Below are 22,828 nucleotides of genomic sequence, written 5' to 3'. Positions count from 1 at the left end.
TGTGGCTGTTCTGCTGCTGGTGCCAGACCGAGCGGCGTTTCGTCGGCTGCGCATTGGATGTGTCCAGCAAATGCCGCTTTTCCAAAGTAGCACACATCCGGACCGCTTATCTACGAAGTACTTGAACCCACCTACAAGGACTCCCAGTAGGAGGTCGGGCCTTCCAAGTTTGCTCCTCAGCTGGCCTGCCCCAGCGCCCGCTACCATTGCCCAAATTCGGAACTACACTAGTGCCGATCCCTTCTTCGCTGGTGTTTCTCGCGGGGTATCCCCGGATTTGACCTGATGTTAAATCTAGCAGAACTGCCGCGGTCAAACGAGATCGCGGGCCTTTAGAATTTGCCAGTCTCAATTGAAAAGTACCCATTTAGCCCGATAGCCTGTCAGAGGTTCTGTTCTTTCCTGTTTTCGATCCCTTGATACCCCATGAGCCCAGACTCTGGGCCGAGCCTTGTTCCACTCTTATCTTTATCCCTCCATATACCTAGTGTTTTTTTTACCGACCTTGACACTGTCCATCTTTGGCAACTAAACAAAGTTGGCTGCTCGTGATGGCTCCCAGTAAGTGCCATGCTAAGCAAGACCGCGCAGCTTTTATTCTTTTGCCTTGAGCGAGGGAGCCCCACATTAACGGCGCAGTGCCGCTGCCTCTTCCTGTTGCTGCCCCGGCCTTCGCTGCAGCAGCAGCTTATATCAACGCGAAATCTCAGCTTTCCTACGACCTTCGCCTCTTGAACTCCATCGTCCCGACCGTCGCCAGATTGGCCTGGTGGACCACCCGCGGGCGCATCAACTTCTTTTACCGCCTAGAGGATTTGGCAACTTCCAAATCTTCCGAGAATCGTGTCTTTTTACGCTTCGAGGACAAGAGTTACACCTATGCGCAGGTCTATGACACGGTACTGCGCTATGCGGATTGGCTAAAGGAACGGCGCGGCGTCAAGAAGGGGGAGCTTGTGGCCTTGGACTTTCAGAATACCGACACCTTCATCTTCCTCCTCTTTGCTCTCTGGGCGTTGGGAGCTGTCCCCGCGCTCATCAACTACAACCTGACAGGAAAGCCGCTGGCGCATTGCGTAAGGAAGGCAACGACCCGCCTTGTTCTTGTCGATCCTGTGGTTTCTGGGAACGTTGGGGAAGATGTACGATCCGAGTTGAGCCAGGTCAGCTTCGAGGTTGTTACGCCAGAGGTCGAGCAACAGATGTTGTCTCATGAGCCCATCCGCCCTCCAGATGATGTGCGGAACGACGCCTTGGCCAATTCCATGGCCATTCTCATCTATACGAGCGGAACTACGGGGTTGCCCAAGGCTGCGATAGTGTCGTGGTCCAAGGTTGCGGTTGTCGGCGGGTTCACGTCTCGCTGGATCGGGACAACCAAGAACGAAGTCTTTTACACGGTGAGTCGTACGCCGCCCAGGCGGTGGCCTTCCACTGTCACCGAGCTCTTGAAAGCTTACCGAGACATGCAGGCAATGCCATTGTATCATAGTACGGCTATGCTTCTCGGCTTTCTGCACACCCTTTCCGTCGGCGCCACCTTCGCCATGAGCCGCAAGTTCTCCACGAGCGGATTCTGGGACGACGTCCGGAAGCACCGCGCCAACGTCATCCAGTATGTCGGCGAGACGTGCCGCTACCTACTCTCGGCACCACCCCGCACCGACCCAGTCACGGGCGAGAATCTGGACCGCAAGCACGAGGTGCGCGTCGCATTCGGAAATGGCCTCCGGCCAGACGTATGGAACAAGTTCAAGGAACGGTTCGGTATCGAGACCATCGCCGAGTTCTACGGCGCTACCGAAGGAAACTTCGCGACCTGGAATCTCAGCCGCAACGACTTCAGCATGGGCGCCATCGGCCGCAGTGGTGCACTTTACAACCTAATCCTTGGCCGGACCGTCGCCGTTGTTGAAGTCGACCACGACACGGAGCTTCCCTACAGGGATCCTAAAACCGGCTTCTGCCGTCGCGCCCCGCGCGGCGACCCCGGCGAGCTGCTATTCAAACTCCCGCCGCAAGACGTGGAATCGCGGTTTCAGGGGTACTACGGCGATAAGGAGGCAACCTCAAAAAAGATCATGCGGGACGTCTTCACTAAGGGCGACGCGTGGTTCCGCACCGGCGATGTCGTCCGTTGGGACGCCGAGAACAGGGTCTTCTTCAACGACCGCATCGGTGATACGTTTCGCTGGAAGAGCGAGAACGTCTCGACCGCCGAGGTCGCGCAGGTTGTGGGCCTGCATCCAGGCGTGCTTGAGGCGAATGTTTACGGTGTCCAGCTGCCGCGGCACGAGGGCCGTGCCGGGTGCGCGGCCGTGGTGTTCCAGAAGTCGGCCCTGGCTGGTGGCGTCGACGGCGTGCCGAGCGTGGAAACACTCAGAACGCTGGCGAAGCATGTCCGGGCCGGGCTGCCCAAGTATGCGCGGCCATTATTTTTGCGGGCTGTGAAGGGTGGGAGCCTGCAAACGACGGGGACAAACAAGCAACAAAAGACAAACCTGCGAAGCGAAGGGGTGGAGCCGAGCAAGACGGGCTCAGACAATGTTTTTTGGCTCAAGGGAGATACGTATGTCAGGTTCCGGCCGGAGGACTGGGAGGCTCTACAAGGAGGGAAGGTAAAGCTCTGAGCTTCTTGCAGCCTGCGCACGCCCTGTTATGGTCCCCTCTTGCCGTGATGTTCGGTACTCCGTACCTCAGAGGATACCCTTCCTGCAGGACCGCGGGACGGTGTAATTACTATTCAGTACATTCCTACACTCCTAGGTGTCCTATCTATAGGCGCCTCCTACCTCACCCGCCTGTCCCGGTATGCCCGTACGCAGTACGGCGCAGTGAATAAATACTACTTGCCCTCCTTACTGAGTATGTCCATTAGGCAGTTAGTGTCTCGACACTTTTTGGTCTGATGCTATGAGAAGCTCATCTTCCCTTCCCGTATCAACCTCCCACCCTTCACGAACGCCCTCCCTGTCAACTGGGTTGCAATGAACATCCGGCGCCATTCAGCCAGAGAAGTTAACAATTTTCCTCAAGTCTATCCAGGTACATGAACATCCAAGCGGTGGTTGACAAGAAGAAAGCTGGAGTCCCATCTGTTGGTGGGCGGACATGGCGGGCCTCCTTGACGATCACGAAAAGAGGAGTGCACTGTGCCGACAAGAAAATGGTCAAATCGCAGACTCCGTGATGAACCATCCTTCTTCGGCTCCAAGACCATGGAACCGCCGGTGATTCGAAAACACGCACGTTGCATCCATCAAGGTTCTCACCAATCGAAATATGTCACGGCGCCAACTTATCAATTGAATGCCCGGTGGATTAGGTGGTTCCACTAAAGACGGAGACGACGAGACGTGCTCAAGGCGAAGGCAGGGCCAGTCCAGGCATTCTTTCTCGTCGCGACGTCCTACTTCAGGTGATGGGAGGGAGTCTGCAGCTTACACATCACACCACCCCGCGCCAACCCCCACCAGATCAAGCTTGCACTGAATGCCGGCGAGGCTGCTCAACGTGTTTGCGACAGCGGGCGCCAAATGACATGATGGCTTGCCTTTGCACGTCGACCAATAAGGCGTGCCAACGATCGCGCAATGCGACGCCAATCCCAATCAGGCCACTGAGGGGCACTGGCGGCCCACGTCAGGCTGATGGAGGGGTTTGAATGTCCCGCGTCGCGGCGCCAGCAGCGTCAAAGAGAGCTTCTTTGGGCTTCGGAGCGACATGGTTGAGTCGCCGACCAGCCAGCTGTTGCGCGCGGCGAAAAGCCCGGATGAAGCCCAGAGTTGGAAAAGGGTGGTTTATTAATTCTTGTGGGTAGATCGTGGGGACAGATCGTCCCGAAGTCCAAGCTCTCTTATAATCGGCCCACTACCCCTCTCTGAGAGCTCTCCTCTGCTCCTGCTTGCTTCATCCATCCATCCCATCATCCCACATATCCTCTCTGCAACCCTGAAGCAACGCGAAAAAAAAAAATCGCATTTCTTCGTTGTGATACCCGTCCAGAGACCAGAACCTCTGAACTCGACATAAACCGAATCAAAATGGCCACTGAGCGTGCTGCACCGTACGTGCCCCATCTAACTCTCTCCAGCCTCTCTTTCTCTGAGGGGGACGGCGCGAGCGCCCCGAACCCTCGAAAGGTACCGTCGCTAACACGCGCGATGCAGCCTCCGTTTGGGCTCGATCGCCCCGAACTTCCAGGCCGATACCACCAAGGGCCCCATTGACTTCCATGAGTTCATTGGCGACAACTGGGTCATCCTGTTCTCCCACCCCGAGGACTTCACCCCCGTGTGCACCACGGAGCTCGGCGAGATGGCCCGCCTTGAGCCCGAGTTCGCCAAGCGCGGCGTCAAGCTCATCGGCCTCTCGGCCAACACATTGGGCAGCCACGAGGGCTGGATCAAGGACATTAACGAGGTCACGGGCTCGCTCGTCAACTTCCCCATCATTGCCGACAAGGAGCGCAAGGTCGCCTACCTTTACGACATGTGAGTCTTCCTGGATGGGGATGGAGCGAATGTGAACTCGTGAAGCAGGTCCTGATACCGTGCTCCAGGATTGACTACCAGGACACCACCAACGTGGACGAGAAGGGCATCGCTTTCACGATCCGCTCTGTCTTCTTCATTGACCCCAAGAAGACGATCCGCACTATCCTGTCGTACCCGGCGTCGACCGGCCGCAACAGCGCCGAGATTCTTCGCATTATCGACTCTCTGCAGACGGGCGACAAGCACAAGGTTACCACCCCGATCAACTGGGTGCCGGGTGACGACGTCATCGTCCACCCCACCATCAAGGGCGACGAGGCCACCAAGCTCTTCCCCGAGATGCGTGTTGTGAAGCCGTACCTGCGCTTCACCCCGCTGCCCAAGCCTTAAATCAGATGCGCCGAACAGTGGCGTGATCAGGAACGGGTGCTCAACTATATCGGAGCAAGGGATGCGCATGAACGAAAACATGCGCCCTAGGGTGTGGACCGCCCAATCTTAACACACGGGACCGGCGGATGCTTGGAAGGGCGTTTTTGGGAGGGTATTCCTTTTGCTTTCGTGTGTTGTTGAGTTCGCCCCGAAATGTCACCATCCATCTCTCCTGACCACCTTTTCTCCCGCTCCCGGTTCTTTAATTACTGCCACCGGCGATTAATCTTGTCTCTTCACGTTGGATTACACTCGTGTGCTAGCGCTGCTTCCTGGCCTCCGCTGGCGACGGCTAGCTTATATATGTAAGTAGGTACCTAACGTTAAGGGACTGTGTGCTAGTGAGCCGTTTAACATGATCCAAAACGCGCACATATGCAGTTTGCGTCAGGGACTGCATTCTTGTGTCAAATCTGTATGTGTTGCACAGATCAGATAAAATATACGGATTACAGTATTCTTCCTGGGTATGTTTTGCTGCCAAGGTGAGCCAGCCACTGAACTGGTCTGTGCGCTGCCCCACCGGCTCGGACCCCCCAGAGGGGCCACAGGATAGCCCCCCAATGGAAGAGAAGGGGTCCCCATCTCAGCAGAGGAGCGGGAGAGCCTCGTGCGGTCCTGTCGCCACGGCCCCTCATATGACAGCTCTGGGCTTCGCATTCCCTTTCGACACCTCCCACCGCCCGACTGCTAGATTTCTTGGTCTTCCATCGGTGCCCGCGATCGCCGCCGGTTACTGCATCCCAGGGTTCTGCCCCCGCCGTTTACAAGCTTCATCGCCACGAGTCCGCTCATTTCTCGCCTGTCGCAACCCCCTTTTCCCGCTCGTTTTCTCTTTCTCCCGACGCCGTCCGTGCGGGACACTCTGACCAAGCCAGAGCAGTGAACGGACCGTACAAATCTCCGCGTGTCTCCCACCGTCTTGCTGAAAGATTGCGATTCGTCTGCTGCGCACCAGATACTCGGCTTCGACCCGGCATCAATTGGCGCAGCATCTTCAACAAGTAGCGAGCAGGTCTAGGTATGGATGCCTTCGTGTTCCGTTCCTTTCTTTCCTCTTTTCCCAGATGCCCTCCGCCGTCGCTACGCGACGCACGCACACCCACCCTCCCGCGGCAGGTCCTCCGGTCTCCATCCCGGTCACCGTGCCACTCTTAGCGGGCGAGGATCCTTCAGCCCCGGCCTCGCTTACACGCTCTGCGGGTTTCTTCACTCCCACTCTGCGAATCCCCCCCCCCCCCCCCCCCCCCCCCCCGGGGGTTTTTCCCCCCCCCCCCCCCCCCCCCCCCCCCCCCCCCCCGGTTGAAAGTTACTGCTGCTTCCTCTGCTCCATCCGACAAAGATCGCTGCGTGGCATACTTGTACGTTTGCCGTGACTCGGCTGGGCCCCAGGCGCTGGAGAGAGCCGCTGTCAAGGGACTCCCCGGCGCACATCTGGGCCCCGGTCGCTGGAACCCGTCTCTCCGCCAGCATCAGGAGTTGCGTGTCGGAGCCCGGCAAACCTCGTCTTGTCCACCGCTCTACCTACCTCCGTGACGGCCATTTCAACTCCATTTAAGAAACGCTTTTTTGTTTTTCCCCCCTTTCAGACGTGGCCCTACCAACATCCGCATCATCTGCTTCCCCTATCAGACGCTCCTGATCGAATTGATATCACAGCCCCCGTGCGAACCAGTCAGCTGCGCCGCATCTGCAGTGACAAGATTACCCGGGCCTTCCGGCCATGGGAGTGCTCGCTGGCTCTGTCAGTGTAGCGCGCGTGCGGCCCAGAACATCTAAGGGCATCACAGACCCGCTATTGCCTCAAACTTACATCGGCTTGAGCCGTGCCGCCGGTCGTCTCGCTTTTCGCCTCGCGGCAGGCTTCTGCTTGCGCCAAGCATGTCAGGCCATGCGCTAACTTCTGGGGGATTAGGCCAGCAGCAGGCCAGACTCGGCAACCACTTTAGCCGACAGTCCGACTCCGAGTCTGAAGAACGGCTCCCCTCAAAGTCGCCATCCGCCGTCATATCCTCGGCCTTTCGCGGCATCAAAAAGATCACGCCGACAAGACCTTCCAAGCTCCCTCTGCGCCAGCCGTCCGAGTCAGACGTTCCTGCGCTCGAGACTTCCCTCAGCTCCGCACCTCTCCCGCCCGGAAGCACACGCCCGCCGCCCCCACAACATGCACGAAGCTTGAGTCTGCAGGATAGTCTTGCGAAGCCCTTGCCCGAACCGCCGCCGCCGCAACTTTCGCCAGCGAGTCCCTTGTCGCCTTTAACCGTCCCCCAGCAGCCGAGGGGTCTGGCAACGATTCTCGACACCGAGACGGAGGAAAACGACGACAGCAGACCCGGCACGATGGAGGCGGCCTCATCCATGGAGACAGGTGGCGGGTTGTACGCCCGAGGGGAAGCCGGCCACGGTCAGGACGTGAGCATCAATAGCAGCCAGAGCAGCCTGGCGAGCTCGTCTCGGCATGATGGACAAGACGACCGGAATTATGATAATCTGACGCCGAAAAGCACCGGCCCGCTTTCGGCCGGTCAGTCGCCCAACAATGGCCAGCCGAGGACACAGGCCGGCGGCGCGGCCGTCGGGACCGCAACTCCGTCGGCGCACTTGTCGGGGTTGATGTGCAACGTACACAGGACAACAGGCAGGGAGCCGCATCCTCTTGTTGGAGCCACGACCACCATCCTGGGTGACAAGCTGTACGTGTTTGGCGGGAGGATATTGTCAAGAAGCAGACCGGCGCCCCTGACCTCGGATCTGTACGAGCTCGACCTGATCCGCCGTCATTGGACAAAGGTGGAAACGACGGGCGATATCCCTCCTCCGCGGTACTTCCACTCGATGTGCGCGCTTGGGGATACGAAGCTGGTGTGCTATGGCGGCATGTCGCCGACAACAAGCCAGAAAAACATACCGCAAGACCAGCAACCCGAGGTCACGGTCATGTCAGATATTTACATCTACGACGTCCCGACGAGGAAATGGACATTCATTCCGACACAAGATGCCCCTCAGGGACGCTACGCGCACTGCGCATGCATCCTCCCTTCCTCCGCAACGTTTGCTTCACACCGAGCGCCCCTCTCGGCGCTTCAGCACAACCCGTCGACAGGCAACCCCAACGAGGGCCGGATCGGGATCAATATTGACGGGGCCGGCGGCGCCGAGATGATCGTAGTCGGGGGTCAAGACGCATCAAATCACTACATCGAGCAGATTAGCGTCTTCAACCTGCGCAGTCTAAAATGGGTCTCGACGCAACCCTTGGGTAAGAGCTGTGGCGCGTACCGCAGCGTCGTAGCACCGCTCCCCCCATCCGTGACCGCTAAGCTCGGCAAGTCGTTTCCCGGTGGCGTTCGTCAGGATGGTGGAGGAATCAGCCAGGAGGCCAAAGAGGGCGGGTCCAGCATGCTTATCTACAGCAATTACAACTTTTTGGACGTCAAAATCGAGCTGCAAATCAGGGCCCCCGACGGCAGCCTCAGCGAACGGACGATGAGCGGCACCTACAGCCCCCCAGGGCTGCGGTTTCCCAACGGCGGCATCATCGATACTCATTTTGTCGTGAGCGGCACCTACCTCACGTCGTCAAAACAGGAATACGCTCTCTGGGCACTAGACTTGCGGACGTTGACGTGGAGCCGCATCGACGCCGGCGGCGCCGTCTTCAGCCAGGGTAGCTGGAACCGCGGCGTCTTGTGGAACAGGCGGAACACGTTTGTCGTGCTGGGCAACAGGAAACGGAGCCTCGTGGATGACTACAACCACCGCAGGATTAACTTTACCAATGTCTGCATGGTCGAGCTGGAGGCATTTGGCTTCTACGACAATCCTCGTAAGATCAACCCCATGAGCGGCTTTGTCAGCGCCAGCAGTCCCTACACCGGACCTGGCTTGAGTCTGGCTCGTAAGGCTGGGTTCACTGCCGGCGGCAGGTACCACAGCCGCGCGGCCGAGGAGCTGGGCGAGAAGGCCCTCGCGATGAGAGAGTTGGCCGATATGGATATCCTGTGTATTGGCGGTGAGCGGATACCCATCAACTCGAGAATCGTCGCGAGGAGGTGGGGCCCGTACTTTGTCCAGCTGCTACGCGAGGGCACGGCGACGCAGGATGGCAGTGATGCTGCCACCCTTCGGTCGAATTCGGTATCTGCTCCCGGAGGCTCGGTCCGGAGCTCGAACCTCACCATCACCCCGTCCATCATGAGCGGCAGCACCTTGTATTCGGTTGGCAGCTCGACCAGCAAGGCCGGAAACGCCGGCACGTCGGCCGGGGCCCCGGTGGATGCCGCGGCCATCAATACGGCCCCGACTCCGCGGACGCTGCCGCCCAACAGCCGACCGCGTTGCCTGTATCTGCCGCACACCTACCTCACCGTCCAGGCTCTCCTCCACTTTCTCTACACCTCCAGCCTCCCCGCCCCGTCCTCCCCGCTTTGCACCCCTCAGATTCTCTGCAGCCTCCTCCAGATCGCCCGCCCCTACCGCATCGACGGCCTCCTTGAGGCCGTCGTCGAGCGGCTCCACGGCCTCCTCGACAACCGCAACGCCGCAGCCGTCTTCAACGCCACGGCGATGGCAGCCGGAGGCGGCCGCGGTATTGATGGCACCCTGAACCCCAACTTCTTCCCCGCGTCCGCCGCGCTGTACGGCCTTGGCGGCACCACCGCCGACAATCTCCAGCAGTCAGAGCACGGGCCGCCCGACGGAAGCAGTGCTGCCGGCTCCGAAGCGGGCAGCAGCGCTGCCACGCGCGGGATGGCGGGCCTCACAATCAGCACGTCCGTGCCCGGGGCCCGGCCGAGCAGCGACGAGCTGAGTGCGACAACGAGCGTCAGTGGAAGCGAGTGGAGCGCGTCCGAGGTGGGCGACAGTGATCGGGGTGGTGGCGGCAGAGAGATTTGGACGGGGGAGCTGAGCAGCGTCATTGGCTTGCAGAAGCGGGGGCTGAGGGGCCTCATGGAGGGGAGACGGATGAGGGAGCGGACGGGGACAGCAGGTGCAGCTGGGGTGCAGGGCGGTGGCGGCGCCGGCGGCGTCGGCGGACAGCAAGCTGGGCAACCACAGGTTGGACAGTATGGGCACTCCAGGGTCGGGTTAGGCATTGCGGGCTCATAAAAGCGGTTCTGGGATAAGCCGAGTTATTTTCAAGCATCGTACATACCACTTAGCTTCTGAGATATGTTCTTGGAGCATTTGTAGAAGGGGGGAGGGGGGGGGTGCGTCGAAATGTTGATGTAAATGATGTGACGGGGTTCAAAAAATTAGAGTGCTTCGTGCTGTGTTTTTTGACTTTGGCCACGTTGGCTGGTAACCGGTTGCTGACCTTTTGTTGTTGGTATGTTCATAGGCACTTTAGATGAAGAGCCGAGTGGAATGGAATTTTATTGTTTGAATTGAAAGAAATGCGTAATTACCTCGGATCTTCAGTTACTCAAATGTAATCACCTCCGGACACAACCGTATTCAGGAGAAAACGGCCCGGAAGTCTCACATACAAACTCAGTGCGACCGAGGTTACAACTAATAACTTTAATTGCAATACTCAATGCCGTTTCTCATTGGCCAATAGTATGTGACTGTAGTGTTGACGGGAGCCATTGTCTCTCCCATCACCTTGTGTTGTTCTTTAGTCTGAGCGGGCCGCGTGTGACGACTAATTATCTCGTATCTCTTCACCTCTTCCGTGGTCATGCCCCTGGGACTGCTGCCTCTCCGCAAAAGATTTGAAAGGGCGCCCGACATTTCTAGACAGATAAACGGGTGCGATATGTACATGTATCTACCCCTTCCCCCCCCCCCCCCCCCCCCCCCCCCCCCTATCTGTCATGAACCTGTTCTTCCCTACGCCCTTGGCCCGTGAAGAGGCCTCTGCCGGATGAAGAGAGCCAGCACGAAGGCGGTGGCGGAGAACAGGAATGAGACACCTACGGAGCCAATCGTGTCAGGAAAAAGAGAACAAAACGTTCGCTGAAAACAAGAAGGGTTACGTATCGCCAGCGGAGTTCAGGGGCTCACTCACCGTGACTCCACCACAGCCCGTCCACATATGAGCCGACCACGGCATCCCTCACCCTCCCCGTGACCTGATCTACAAAATCGACATCCGACACGGTGTTTTCGACAATCTAGCAAAATCATGAATGGTCAGTCGCAAGCCAAATCGTCCTCGAGTAATTAATAACTATCGTTTTGATGAAGCGAGATCTGTTTTTTTTTCTTTTTTTTTTCTTTTTTTTTTGGTCTCCCGAGGTTCTGACATGAATGTGAATATGCAACTGACCTTTGCAATCTCGTCTCCGCCGAGGCGCAAGGCAATCAATCTCCTCCACAGGCTGCGGCGCAGCGCGCTCTGCATGACGGCATTGGAGAGCGGCACGCCGAGGGTGATGGCGATGGTGGTGGTGAGGTACATGAAGGAGATGGCGGGCGCGAGGTGGGACGGGTCCTGGGCTGCAATGACGGCCTGCAGGGAGACGAAGACGGCGGACTGGGCGATTCCGGTGCCGAAACCGCTGAGGAAGGGTGTTAGCTGGTCGATGCGGACTCTTATTTGTGGGTAGATGAGGGGCGCGACGGGTGTGTAGATGGGCGGGGGACCCCAACCCCACGCAAGGAGTGTTCAACCAGGAGAGAGAAGAGGACAAAAAAAGGGGAATTGTGGAGGGTGGGGACAAACCTGGGGAAGATATAGAGAGATTCCCAGAAGTTGGTGCTGCCATGCCAGCGGAGCATGAGCAAGAAGTAACTAAGGGAGGAGAGCGTGACGGCCAGGATGATGAGGGTCTTGTAGCGGCCGGTTCTGGGTAAGGAGGTTAATGGTCTCAGCCGCCGTATTGTATGTCCACTCTGCCACATCATTCCCGGCCGGGTGGTATTCGGGATATCGAGACGCACCTCTTGATAATCACTCCGGAGATCAACCCGCCTATCGCATTTCCGACCACGGCGGGCACCAGATGAGCGCCAGATGCGGTATTAGATGAGCGAGTCGTGATTTGAAAGTATAGCGGAACCGAAAACATGAGCTGAACCGCAAGTTCCAGGTCAGTTTTCAATTGTGCCCTCCTCTCAACGCTCACAACGCCCACGACGCCAGGGGTAACCTTCCCGTCCGAACAACACAAGCAGGAAGGGCACACGTACACTGAGCTGGGCGGCAGTCTGTAAGCCGAGGATGGCATAGGAGAAAACGGCATCGCGCCGTTGGAAAATGCCGAGGGGCAAGATTGGTTCTCCTTGTCTCTTTTCGACTGCGACGAAAACCAAGAGGAGTACGGGGCTCAGACCAAAGAGGACAATGATGGCCGGGTGGGACCAAGGCAGCTTGACGCCTCCGAGCTCGATGGGCAAGAGAAAGGCAAGGATGGCGAGGGCAAAGAGGAGAGAGCCCTTAAAGTCGACTCGGCTGATCTTGCTTCTCTGTGCAAGTCTATCGTCGACGCCGTTCGAGGATGACGCGGCCGGGGAGCGGGGAAGGGAGACGGTGACGAGAAAGATTGCGAGCAGGATGGGAGGAACCTGGCCAAAGAAGGACCTAGAAGGGCGCTATTAGTTTCAGAGCAGAGATTATGGGATCCCGTAATAGAGCGTAATCACCATCGCCATCCGACGACATCGACAAGCCAACCGCCCAGGGGCCCCCCTATGCTGCGGCCCAGAGTGGCAACCAGGTTGACATATGCGCGCCACTGTGCGACCTCTCGAATTGGAAGCAGATCTATTGGAGGATTAGCTCGAGAACGTGAAGCCACCGGGTCTCTCATCGGGTCGTTTCAGAGGCATATCATTACCCGTGATGAGAATGGACACCAGTCCTGCCATTCCGGATGCTCCTGCGCCGGAGACGACTCGGCCGAGGACGACTTGCCACATGGTTTGGCCCATGCCTCTATCCTTATCATTAGCACGTGCGATGATGTGCGAACACGGTCGAATCAAGTTTCAGGGGAAGGCGAGAACGCAGGACATAATTACACGAGGGCACTGTTGCCGTTAGCACCGTATTATTTTGATATTTCTTTTCTTTTTTTCTTTTTTCCCGGGAGAAGAGCACCCTTACCAACCGAGCACGAATATAACATAGGCGACGATGACCAATGTCTTGCGGCCGTAGATGTCACTCAATTTTCCGTACTTTTGTAAAAAGAGGTCTGTCAGCAGGGAAGCTTTCCAATGGGTAATTAATTAATTAATTGGAGAGGCAAGTTGCGACTTGCTCACCAAGGTCTGCGTGGCAGCGCCCGCCAGGGCGAAGCTTGTGATCAACCAGCTCGAGTTTTCCAGATCATTGAATTCCGAGGCGATGACGGGGTGCGTGGCCAGGAGAATAGACCCGTCGGCGTGCGCCACAAAGATACCTGAAGACTCGAATCAGCGATCTGTGATTTCTGAAAGGACAATCAGTTGTCTCTGGATAAAAGAAGACGTAATTACCAATGAGCAGAACCGAGATAATGCGCGCCACATGGCCGTTTCTAGCCCCTTTCGCGCCCACTTGCTCTTGGTGTTGACTCTCTTCTTCATCATCTCCTCCTCCGATCTTTGAGGCTGATCCATTGCCTCGACTTTCGCTCAGCAGCACCTTCGCCGGCACCTCCTCAACAGAGAGCGACACGCCCCCTTCTCCGTTCGAGTCCGCCGTCTTGGCCAAGAGCGGCGACCGCTCGGAAGGCTGGACGCCTGCCGCCTCGGATTGCTGGGCCATGCTTTGTTTGCTATGTAGCTTAGGTACTTAGCCCCTAGCTAGCCCGAGTCAGAATTGGAGTTTCGGGTCTCGCCCACAACGGGTAGGTATTAATCATACATGATTTACATACGATATGTCCTGCTGTAGTACCTGCTGTAGATTAATACATGTCCTTTTTTACTTTCTTTTCTAAAATACACAATAAAAAAGGAAAATCCGTTTTCAACTTCTCTCTGGCCCCCGAGGCGCCGCAAGCCAATGGCGTTTTTCCGGAAACAGAGCTTATCCCCGTGGTTGCTGGCGCCGGCACCGGTTCGGCCGATCACGACATTTTCTGTTGGATGTCGTAACCCCCTGAATGGCATCTTTATCTGCCCACTCAACCTGCCGCTGATTTTCCAAAATAATTAGTGCAAGGGTATGAGTTGTTGGAACTGGAACCGTTCCTGACAAAACTCGATAACAAATGCATGCCCTCCGCGTTCCCAACCTTCGGTTTCGCATCCATCTTGAAGGCGCGAGTGTGGGGGTTCAGAGACCGAGATTGGTGCACACGAACCGATGCAATTGCCAGGGTCAATAACGCCATTCACGACCACATCCTAGGTCCGGAGTACCTTGGTGAGCAATTCGTACTTAGGCTTTATAGAGAGTGAGGTTCAATAGTGAGATATTATAATCAATCTACTTGGTATTCGTCAGTAGACTCCGTAGGTTGTAATTAATAACTATTAGTTACTTATTAATTAATCACACCTGGGGTTGCCGTCACGGCACACAACCATTTTGCATATCATACCGTGATCAATCAGTCAATCATCAATCGGTTTCTATTCTTTTTCTTCTCTTTCGTTTCGCCCTTAGCTCACCCGCTCCTGCCACGATGCGTCTCTCCGGAGTCGCCGTCGCCGGCCTGCATCTATCTGTCGCCCTAGCGGGTATCGGTATTGGGGATCATGAACAGACGCCTCTGGGTCTCGGCGGCCCGTGGGGTCCCATCGCTCAGGGGGAGAAGAAACCCAACATAGTGTTTATCCTGACCGATGACCAAGACCTGCACTTGCAGTCGCTCGACTACCTTCCCCTGATTAAGAGACATCTCATCGACAAGGGAACTTTCTACAAGCGCCACTACTGCACCACGGCCATCTGCTGCCCGTCCCGAGTCTCTCTGTGGACTGGCAAGCTCGCGCACAACACGAATGTGACCGACGTGAGCCCGCCTTATGGTACCAGCCCCTTCCCCCCGGCCCCCGTGTTGTTGGGTGCCTTTCTTTGTCAACTACCCTCTTTTTTTTTTTTTCTTTTTTCTTTTCCCACGTAGGAATGAAGAAACGCAGGCTGACCACCCGAGCGAGTGCAGGCGGATACCCCAAGTTTGTGAAGCAGGGGCTGAACGAGGCCTACCTCCCGGTGTGGCTCCAGGAGGCCGGGTACGACACGTACTACACGGGCAAGCTCTTCAACGCGCACACGGTCGACAACTACGACTCGCCGTACCCGGCCGGCTGGAACGGGACCGAGTTCCTGCTGGACCCTTACACGTACATGTACCTCAACGCCAGCTTCCAGCGGAACCGCGAGCCGCCCGTCAGCTACCCGAACCAGCACTCGGTGGACGTGCTGGCCCAGAAGGCCCTCTCCTTCCTGGACGAGGCCTCGCAGTCGCCGCGCCCCTTCTTCCTCGGCATCGCGCCCGTCGCGCCGCACAGTAACGTGGCCCAGGCGCCGACGCCGGACGGGGACGGGGGCGGGGGCGGGGACGACGACATCGAGTCGCGGGTGACCTTCACGCCGCCGATCCCCGCGGCGCGGCACGCGCACCTGTTCGCCGACGCCGTGGTGCCGCGCACGCCGCACTTCAACCCGGCCGAGCCGGCGGTGGCGACATGGGGTGCCGGCTGGCTCCGTCAGCTGCCGCCGCAGACGGAGGCCAACGTGGCCTTCAACGACCACTTCTACCGGCAGCGCCTGCGCGCGCTGCAGTCGGTCGACGAGCTGGTCGACGCCGTGGTGCGCCGGCTCGACCGGCTCGGCCTGCTCGCCGACACGTACCTCTTCTACACCACCGACAACGGCTTCCACATCGGCCAGCACCGCCTGCAGCCGGGCAAGGAGTGCGGCTTCGAGGAGGACATCAACGTGCCCCTGATCGTGCGCGGGCCCGGCGTCGCCCCGGCCCACGTCGCCGACCGCCTCGTGACCGCGCACGTCGACCTGGCCCCGACCATCCTGCGCCTCGCCGGCGTCGACGGCGCCCGCCTCCGCGACGACTACGGCTTCGACGGCGAGGCCATCCCCCTCTCCCGCCCGGCCATCGACGCCGCCGCCCGCTCCCGCTCCCGCCACGAGCACGTCACCGTCGAGTTCTGGGGCTTCGCCCTGTCCGAGGGCAGCCCCTTTCCCGGCCACGAGGAGCGCCTGCTGCGCAACAACACGTACAAGGCCCTGCGCGTCATCGGCGACGAGTACAACTTCTATTATGCCGTGTGGTGCAATAACGAGCACGAGCTCTACGACTTGACGGTACGAGCACCCCGACCTCCTTGTCTTTGTTTTCTTGTCCCCCCCCCCCCCCAAAACTTTCTTTTCTTCTTTTCTTCTTTTCTTCTGTTCTCGAGACTCTTGCATGGCTGGCCTGCTGACTTTCAATCGTCTCTCTCTCTCTCTCTCTCTCTTCTTTTCCGGATTTATTATTAGACGGACCCCTACCAGCTCAACAACCTCCTTCGCGACTCGGCCAAGCCCCCCGCCACCCTGCTGGGGGTGCCGTTCGAGAAGGTGGTTGCCCGTCTGGACTCGCTGCTGTTTGTGCTCAAGTCGTGCAAGGGGCAGACCTGTGTCCGGCCGTGGCACGCCCTGCACCCGGCCGGCAACGTCCAGAACCTGCACGACGCCCTGAACCCCCGCTTCGACGTCTTTTACGAGCAGCAGCAGAAGAAGGTCAGCTTCACCCGCTGCGAGATGGGCTACCTCCTAGATGCCGAGGGGCCCCAGTTCGAGACCGAAGGGCTGGTGTATCGGCACGGGGCGAGATGGAGCGAATGGGTTTGAAAAATAAAATTGGAAAGTATGTAGTTAATATTAATCTCGTTACAGGATCTGCCCAGCTCCCAAATTCAAGTTTGTACTAGTTAATAAGATTGCGGCTCGGGGGGGACTGAAGCGGCTATTTCAAGAGAAAGAAAACCAAAAAGAGATGATCGACCCAGGGATCGAACCTGGCACCTTCTCGGTGGAAGAACTCCAGCTGTATTCACCTACTGTGAACGAGACGTGATAACCACTACACCAGTCGACCGGCAGTTGTTATGCAGTAACTGAGAGCATTCATTCTTGTAGGATTAGCACCTAGTGTCGCATGAGGAGAGGTTTCGACCCAACATCAACAGCAGATGCCCCTTTCTCGTTATTAATTCTCGAAACTCGCAATACCTCATTCGGCCTGACAGATACCGGCACCCTGCGGTGTTTCCACTCACCGCAAACACGCATCTCAGGTACGGAACTGTAATCGTATGTATGTATGTACAGTACATACGTAGAGTAAATTACAATCCCATTGAACCCCGACGACTTCGAGGAGCGGGCATATCGGCGCCCTCTATCAAGCACCTTGATGCTACATTCATCAAAAATCTTGAATTGACAGATACTTGTTTGTACGTTCATTAAACCCTCGCTACTTAGCCCTTTATTCCTCGATTTTCCCAAAATCAATTGAACCGACTCGTGAATATTATTTACGGCGGGTAATAATCAGCCATCGCTTCTTTTCTCCCCGCTCCCTTTCTCCCTTCTCTCTCTCTCTCTCTCTCTCTTAGAGCTTCGCCTTTGCCTCCTCGAGGAGCTTGTTCCCCAGCCGGGCCATCTCGAACTTGCGCACCTTACCGCTCCCCGTCAGCGGGACCGTGCTGGGCACGCCGTCGACGCCGAGCCAGAAGACGTGGGTGGGCGCCTTGTGCTTGCCCAGCTTGCGGCGCACCCATTCCCTGACCTCCTCGGCCCCCGGCCGCGGCCGGTGCCCGTGGGCGGGATCCAGGCCCAGGAAGGCGCCGACGACCTCGCCGTAGTGGGCGTCCTTGAGGCCGACGACGACGGCGGTGGCGATGGCCGGGTGGGCCACCAGGCGCTCCTCGATCTCGAGCGGGTAGATGTTCTCGCCCCCGCGGATGATGATGTCCTTGAAGCGGCCGGTGATGGAGCAGTAGCCGCGCTCGTCAAAGACGGCCTCGTCGCCCGTGTGCAGCCACAGGACGCCGCTCTCGTCGCGCACCATGACCTCGTTGGTCTTCTCCGAGTTGTTCCAGTAGCCGGCCTGCAGCTGGTAGCCGCCGATGCACAGCTCGCCGCGGGTGCCGACGGGCACGATCTGGCCGTCGCGGTCCACGATCTTGGCCATGGCGTGCGGCATCAGGGTGCCGACCGTGGTCAGGCGCAGGCTGATGGGGTCGTCGGTGAAGGCGTTGAAGCAGGTCGGCGACGCCTCGGTCAGCCCGTAGCTCGATGTGAACTCGGCCATGCCCAGCCGCGAGACGAGCTGCTCCATCAGGCGGCGCGGCACCGGCGCGCCCGCGATGATGCCGGTGCGCAGGCGCAGGTCCTCCGCCCGCAGCCGCCGCGCCTCCGGGAGGGCCAGCAGGCTGTCGAACATGGCCGGCACCCCGTGCGCCGCCGTGCATTGCTCCTTCACGATCGCCTCCAGCGTCGCCCGCGCGTCGAACACCTCGGCCGGGTACACGATCTTGGCCCCGTGCGTCAGCACCGCGAGCAGCCCGAGCACCAGGCCGAAGCAGTGGAAGAGCGGCGGCGGGCAGCACAGCACGTCGGCGGGGGTGAGCCGCATCCGGTCGCCGATGAAGCGGGCATTGTTGACAATGTTGCTGGAACACACGGGAGAACAACGTGTTAGCAAATATACATAACTATACACACAGGCGTTTAAACACGACGAGACAGAGACGCGGGGAGCACGGCCGCACGGCCAGGACGTACTGGTGAGTTAGCATGGCCGCCTTGGGCAGGCCGGTGGTGCCGCTGGTGAACTGGAGGTTGCATACGAGGTGCGGAACCACCTTCATCTCGGCATGATGGAGCCGGTCCGGGTCGACGCGGGAGCCTCGCGACAGCAAGTCCCCGTAGCTGGTGTACCCCTCCGAGTCGCCCCGCAGAATCACGACTTTGGGGCCCGTCGCCCGGGCCGCGAGCTGGTCCAGGAGCGGCCCTTGGTCGAGCCGCCCTATCCTCTTCGTGGTGAAGAACACCTTGCACTCTGTGCGACAGCGAGTGTTAGGCTAGGGCACGGTATGGGAAGCAAAAATGAAGAGAAAACAACAAATTAGGGGCAAAAAAAAAAAAAACCAACTAGGGGATGGTGCGTCAATAAAAAAAAAATCATACCGGAAAAGTCAAGGCCGTACTGCGCCTCAGTCGGGGTATACGTGTTGTTGAGGATCACCAGGATGGCGCCTATCCTTGTCGCGGCGAAGAACACGGCGGCGTATTGTTCGCAATTGCCTGCCATGATGCCCACCCTGTCGCCCACGCCGATGCCCATCTCCAACAGGGCGGCCGCCAGCAGCCGGCTGTGGTGGTTAAGCTCGTTGTAGGTCCATCTCGCCCCCGTCCACGGGATCACGATCCCTTCTCGCGTGCCGTGGTGAAGGCATTGCAGGTTCAGCAGCTCCCCGAGTGTCAGGTCTACCAGTGGCGGGTCTGTCGGGCCAAAGAGGAGCGACGGTTTCTGGGGCTGAGGGAGGACAAGCCCGTCCTCGGGCGGATGGTGAGCTGGGGTCTGAACAGACATGGCCTACCGACCGCTTTGAAAATGTCGGGCCTCTGTTCTAAGTTCTGACGGCGCCCGAAGTGGGTATGGTTGGATGTTTCGACTTGCAGTATCTTGAGCCGTTACAACACAAAGGAGAGAGCGAGCTGTCGGTTTGGAGCAATGTCCTAGGTGCCTACCTACGGACAGGAACTGAGCGAGTGCGTTGGGCGAGGGTTTAGGAACCGCATAGCCGGGGCGAACCGGCAGAAAAAAAAAGAAGAAAAAAAAGAAACCATGACGGGACCCGACGGTAACAGGCCGACTGGCGAGGGAGCCACGCTACCCACACAGGCACCCGAGCTCCAGAGTTCAGCCCGCTCCACTGCTTGTATGTACATAGTACGGGGCCGAATGTGTGGATTCGTGGGTGGGTACGGAATATGGTGTACACTAGTGTAGGGTTACCTTGCTCCATCTAATCTGATAAGATGCATTCAAGCAGGGCCCCGCACCAGCAGGAGCCTCTCGGCTATTCCAAGAGAACTTTGCGGATCGGCCCAGAATGTGCCCGAGGAGGAACGGTGGTGCGTGATAGCTCGGCCCCCGGTCCGCTGCATCGCTTGCTCTTCGGTTACTACACAGGACACTACAAGTAGTGCACCCAGTATGTATGCCTCGGACGGAGACTATACAGCACCCGCGCGGATACACACCCGGAGGCACCGCTGGCTCGGTCTAGTGTAGTAGGTACTGAAAGGCGCGACCGATGGGCATTCTCGGTTGGCATGAAAAGCGGTTCCACTCATGGAGCCAGAAAACGGATCAGATTTTTTTTCTTCTCTTTTTGGGGGGCACACTTGGCGGGGCAAGGTCGCGCTGCTCCTCCACAATCTGTTAACCGAAAGTGCCACAAGAGTGGTGCGATGGTGGTGGGCCGCCCTTGCCCTGGTAAAATGCCGCAGAGGGGGCCACTGGAAAGCCGAAGTGCACTCCTCGGGATCTGATAAGATGAATCATGCCAAGCCTCAATTTTCTGGCTGGGGAAGCGACGGCTGTGGTAGTACACAGCAGCTACCTCTCGCTAGTGTCGGGTAGTGGCTCTCCTCTTGTTCTGTTTCTGCACTCTCCGAGGGGAGATGGCACATTTACCCGTGTTATTCATCCATTGACCTAGAATCGTTGGTTCGGTCGGAGCTGATACTGTATTGATTTGACGGTAGGTGAGTGATCTCTGCTACCGTATGTAATGTTGTATCTTTCTCTTCTCGTTCTTTCACTTGTCCTTTTTCTCGGGATACCCGTCCGTAGCCGTTTGATGGCTGTGCGGGTAATGGATCAGGACGGCAATGAACAACCCCACGCCAAAATCTAGACCTCCGAGATCGGGCGCCAAGGAGGTGCTACGCAGAATTATCTGATCCGCTTTCTGGCGTTCAAGTAAAGTTATCAGATCCGAACCCCGGCGACTCCTCTCGGACCCTAGCCCGTCGCTCATTGGTTAATCATCCACATCCCACGGGAAGAACACGCGGTGTCTCGCGAAAAAGAAATAACCCACAGAAGCTGTGAAACCGGTTTCTGCCGCGAAACATGACCCAGCATCCCGGACACCGGTTCTCTCTCTCGTCTGGTCATTGCCAAAGTGGATGCAGATGTGGGTGCTTGAATACCCACATCTTGGATGCAATTTGTGTGGGTGTCAACGGCCTGCTTTTTTTTTCCCTTTTTTTTTTTTTTGGTCGTGCATGTGATGAGCGATCAGATCTCCTTGGTGTTGTTGCTACTTCCGTGACCTTGTAATTCCTGTCTAAGTTTTGGACGCATCTTCCTGCCCGCCCAATCGAGCACTCACACAATCATACACATAACATACAACACATACCCTTATACACACTTTGGGATGTCCTCGCCAACAAGAACGCCACGGCGCTTTGCCGACTACGCAGCTTCGTCGGACCCGATCCTGAAGCTGCCACACCCCTACCAGACACCCTACTTCGTCGTCCGAGACACGGGCGACTCCAATCGTTTCCAGCTCACTCCTGGCGAGATCCAATCGAGCGACAAGCCGCTCCCCAGCCCCCTTCACAACGGCTCCGTCTCCTTCTCCGAACCCCAAGACCTCAAATCGAGCGACCGTCCAAGCGAGTCAAACAACACGCCATGGGCGAGAGCTAGACGCAGTCCTGCCGTGGCAGTGAGCTGGACGGGAGCCCAGGCCCCTACGGTCGGTCAGCTCTGGCTCATCATCTATGCCGTCTTCACCCTGCGTCCGCGGGAGGAGGCGTTCCGCCTCGACGCCCGGGGCTCCGGCGCGGCCCGCCTAGCCCGGCAACTCCAGACGCTCGGCCTGGCCACCGCCCACCCGCCGCCGTCGCCGCCGCCGCCGCCGCCTCCTTCCCCCCAGGACGCTGCCCAGCCCGGCCCCGGCACGACCGAGCTCCTCATGTCGCGGAGTGCCTTCTGGCAAGGCGCCGCCTCCCCCTTCGGCCCGCGCCCCGTCTGGGCGCCCGAGTCGCAGGACCCGGACCTCGCGTCCTACCCACTCCCGCCCCCCGAGTACACCATGACCGCCTCCGCTCCGGGGTCCGGTGCCGCCGCCGCCGCCCTCTCGGCCTGGCACCCCCGGCGACGGGCCAAGCCCCAGCCCGGGTCCGTCATCTACAGCCGCTACATCCCGCACCTGCGCGAGACCTTCAGCATGGTGGCGCTCGACGCCGCCGATCCGGCCCACGTGGAGCTGTTCCACGCCTGGCAGAACGACCCCCGCGTGTCGCAGGGCTGGAACGTGACGGGCACCCGCGAGCAGCACCGGCAGTACCTGGCCAGGGTGCACGAGGACCCGCACCGGCTAGCCGTGCTTGCGCGGTTCGACGACACCTTTTTCGCCTACTTTGAAGTTTACTGGGCAAAGGTGAGTTGCTCTCTTTCTCTCCTCCTTCTCTTTCTCTCCTCAGTTCGAGACTTTTGCGTAATGCTGATGCGCATGGGACGCCGTTCTCTGCGACCCAGGAGGACCGCATCGGTTCCTACTACGCGGCGGGCGACTACGACCGAGGCCGGCACAGCCTCGTCGGCGACGTGCGGTACCGCGGCCCGCACCGCGTCAGTGCCTGGTGGTCGAGCCTGATGCACTACCTCTTCCTCGACGACCCCCGCACCGCCAGCGTGGTCGGCGAGCCCAAGTATACCAACACGTCGGTCCTCATGTACGACCTCATCCACGGGTTTGGGCTTCACAAGTTCATCGACCTGCCCGACAAGCGGGCCGCCCTCGTGAGCTGCTCCCGCGAGCGCTTCTTCCAGCTGTGCCCCTTGGACGATAACGAGAAGGTCATGGGCGGTACCGGGGTCGGTTTGGTGCCCAAGTTGTAAACCCGAATGTAGGACGAACCAAAAAGAGAAAAATAATAATAAAACAAAAAACCTGGATGCGATTCGGAAAGATGC

General features: G+C 58.3%; 7 protein-coding genes and 1 non-coding gene across 8 annotated transcripts; 5 read left to right on the top strand and 3 right to left on the bottom strand.

Annotated features, from left to right (window-relative positions):
• The first annotated feature begins 199 nt into the window (after positions 1 to 199).
• P884DRAFT_283292 (uncharacterized protein) lies at positions 200 to 2,836 on the top strand. Its single transcript, XM_069443649.1, has 3 exons — positions 200 to 561; positions 640 to 1,400; positions 1,473 to 2,836. Exons 1-3 carry the CDS (start codon positions 552 to 554, stop codon positions 2,628 to 2,630), a joined length of 1,929 nt encoding a protein of 642 aa, XP_069299540.1. The 5' UTR covers positions 200 to 551; the 3' UTR covers positions 2,631 to 2,836.
• Positions 2,837 to 4,043: 1,207 nt separating this feature from the next.
• P884DRAFT_267786 (thioredoxin-like protein) lies at positions 4,044 to 4,886 on the top strand (the record flags this gene model as incomplete). Its single annotated transcript, XM_069442143.1, has 3 exons — positions 4,044 to 4,066; positions 4,170 to 4,493; positions 4,562 to 4,886. 3 exons carry the CDS (start codon positions 4,044 to 4,046, stop codon positions 4,884 to 4,886), a joined length of 672 nt encoding a protein of 223 aa, XP_069299539.1.
• Positions 4,887 to 6,809: 1,923 nt separating this feature from the next.
• Positions 6,810 to 10,040, top strand: P884DRAFT_194839 (uncharacterized protein; the record flags this gene model as incomplete). Its single annotated transcript, XM_069437863.1, has 1 exon — positions 6,810 to 10,040. One exon carries the CDS (start codon positions 6,810 to 6,812, stop codon positions 10,038 to 10,040), a length of 3,231 nt encoding a protein of 1,076 aa, XP_069299538.1.
• A 726-nt stretch (positions 10,041 to 10,766) lies between these two features.
• On the bottom strand, positions 10,767 to 13,629 carry P884DRAFT_297731 (major facilitator superfamily domain-containing protein; the record flags this gene model as incomplete). Its single annotated transcript, XM_069444545.1, has 12 exons — positions 10,767 to 10,849; positions 10,945 to 11,050; positions 11,206 to 11,437; positions 11,602 to 11,724; positions 11,820 to 11,950; positions 12,069 to 12,459; positions 12,522 to 12,642; positions 12,716 to 12,813; positions 12,900 to 12,908; positions 12,985 to 13,058; positions 13,146 to 13,282; positions 13,491 to 13,629. 12 exons carry the CDS (start codon positions 13,627 to 13,629, stop codon positions 10,767 to 10,769), a joined length of 1,644 nt encoding a protein of 547 aa, XP_069299537.1.
• An 865-nt stretch (positions 13,630 to 14,494) lies between these two features.
• On the top strand, positions 14,495 to 16,665 carry P884DRAFT_297730 (alkaline-phosphatase-like protein; the record flags this gene model as incomplete). The annotated part of the gene is made up of 3 exons (XM_069444544.1): positions 14,495 to 14,840; positions 14,975 to 16,137; positions 16,312 to 16,665. The coding sequence occupies 3 exons, from the start codon at positions 14,495 to 14,497 to the stop codon at positions 16,663 to 16,665; spliced, it is 1,863 nt and encodes a 620-aa protein (XP_069299536.1).
• A 146-nt stretch (positions 16,666 to 16,811) lies between these two features.
• P884DRAFT_t38 lies at positions 16,812 to 16,912 on the bottom strand. Its single transcript has one exon. It is a non-coding gene; the product is annotated as a tRNA-Val (tRNA).
• Positions 16,913 to 17,222: 310 nt separating this feature from the next.
• P884DRAFT_218957 (uncharacterized protein) lies at positions 17,223 to 19,716 on the bottom strand. The gene is made up of 3 exons (XM_069439391.1): positions 19,012 to 19,716; positions 18,607 to 18,883; positions 17,223 to 18,494 (listed from the first exon to the last, which is right to left on the bottom strand). Exons 1-3 carry the CDS (start codon positions 19,415 to 19,417, stop codon positions 17,432 to 17,434), a joined length of 1,746 nt encoding a protein of 581 aa, XP_069299535.1. The 5' UTR covers positions 19,418 to 19,716; the 3' UTR covers positions 17,223 to 17,431.
• Positions 19,717 to 21,278: 1,562 nt separating this feature from the next.
• Positions 21,279 to 22,753, top strand: P884DRAFT_194844 (acyl-CoA N-acyltransferase; the record flags this gene model as incomplete). The annotated part of the gene is made up of 2 exons (XM_069437865.1): positions 21,279 to 22,292; positions 22,391 to 22,753. 2 exons carry the CDS (start codon positions 21,279 to 21,281, stop codon positions 22,751 to 22,753), a joined length of 1,377 nt encoding a protein of 458 aa, XP_069299534.1.
• Between the last annotated feature and the right edge of the window lie 75 nt (positions 22,754 to 22,828).

The sequence above is a fragment of the Thermothelomyces heterothallicus genome (assembly GCF_042370625.1).
Source record: "Thermothelomyces heterothallicus CBS 202.75 unplaced genomic scaffold P884_scaffold_5, whole genome shotgun sequence".
Taxonomy (NCBI): domain Eukaryota; kingdom Fungi; phylum Ascomycota; class Sordariomycetes; order Sordariales; family Chaetomiaceae; genus Thermothelomyces; species Thermothelomyces heterothallicus.
This window is presented reverse-complemented; position numbering and strand designations above follow the sequence as displayed.

Bases quoted from the DNA above. Each gene is read 5' to 3' on its own strand.
- P884DRAFT_283292 (XM_069443649.1), top strand. The intron at 1,401-1,472 runs GTGAGTCGTACG...CGAGACATGCAG, and splicing joins AGAACGAAGTCTTTTACACG to GCAATGCCATTGTATCATAG.
- P884DRAFT_218957 (XM_069439391.1), bottom strand. From the start codon at position 19,417: ATGTCTGTTCAGACCCCAGCTCACCATCCGCCCGAGGACGGGCTTGTC. The intron at 18,884-19,011 runs GTATGATTTTTT...GCTGTCGCACAG, and splicing joins GTACGGCCTTGACTTTTCCG to AGTGCAAGGTGTTCTTCACC. The intron at 18,495-18,606 runs GTACGTCCTGGC...CGTGTGTTCCAG, and splicing joins GCGGCCATGCTAACTCACCA to CAACATTGTCAACAATGCCC.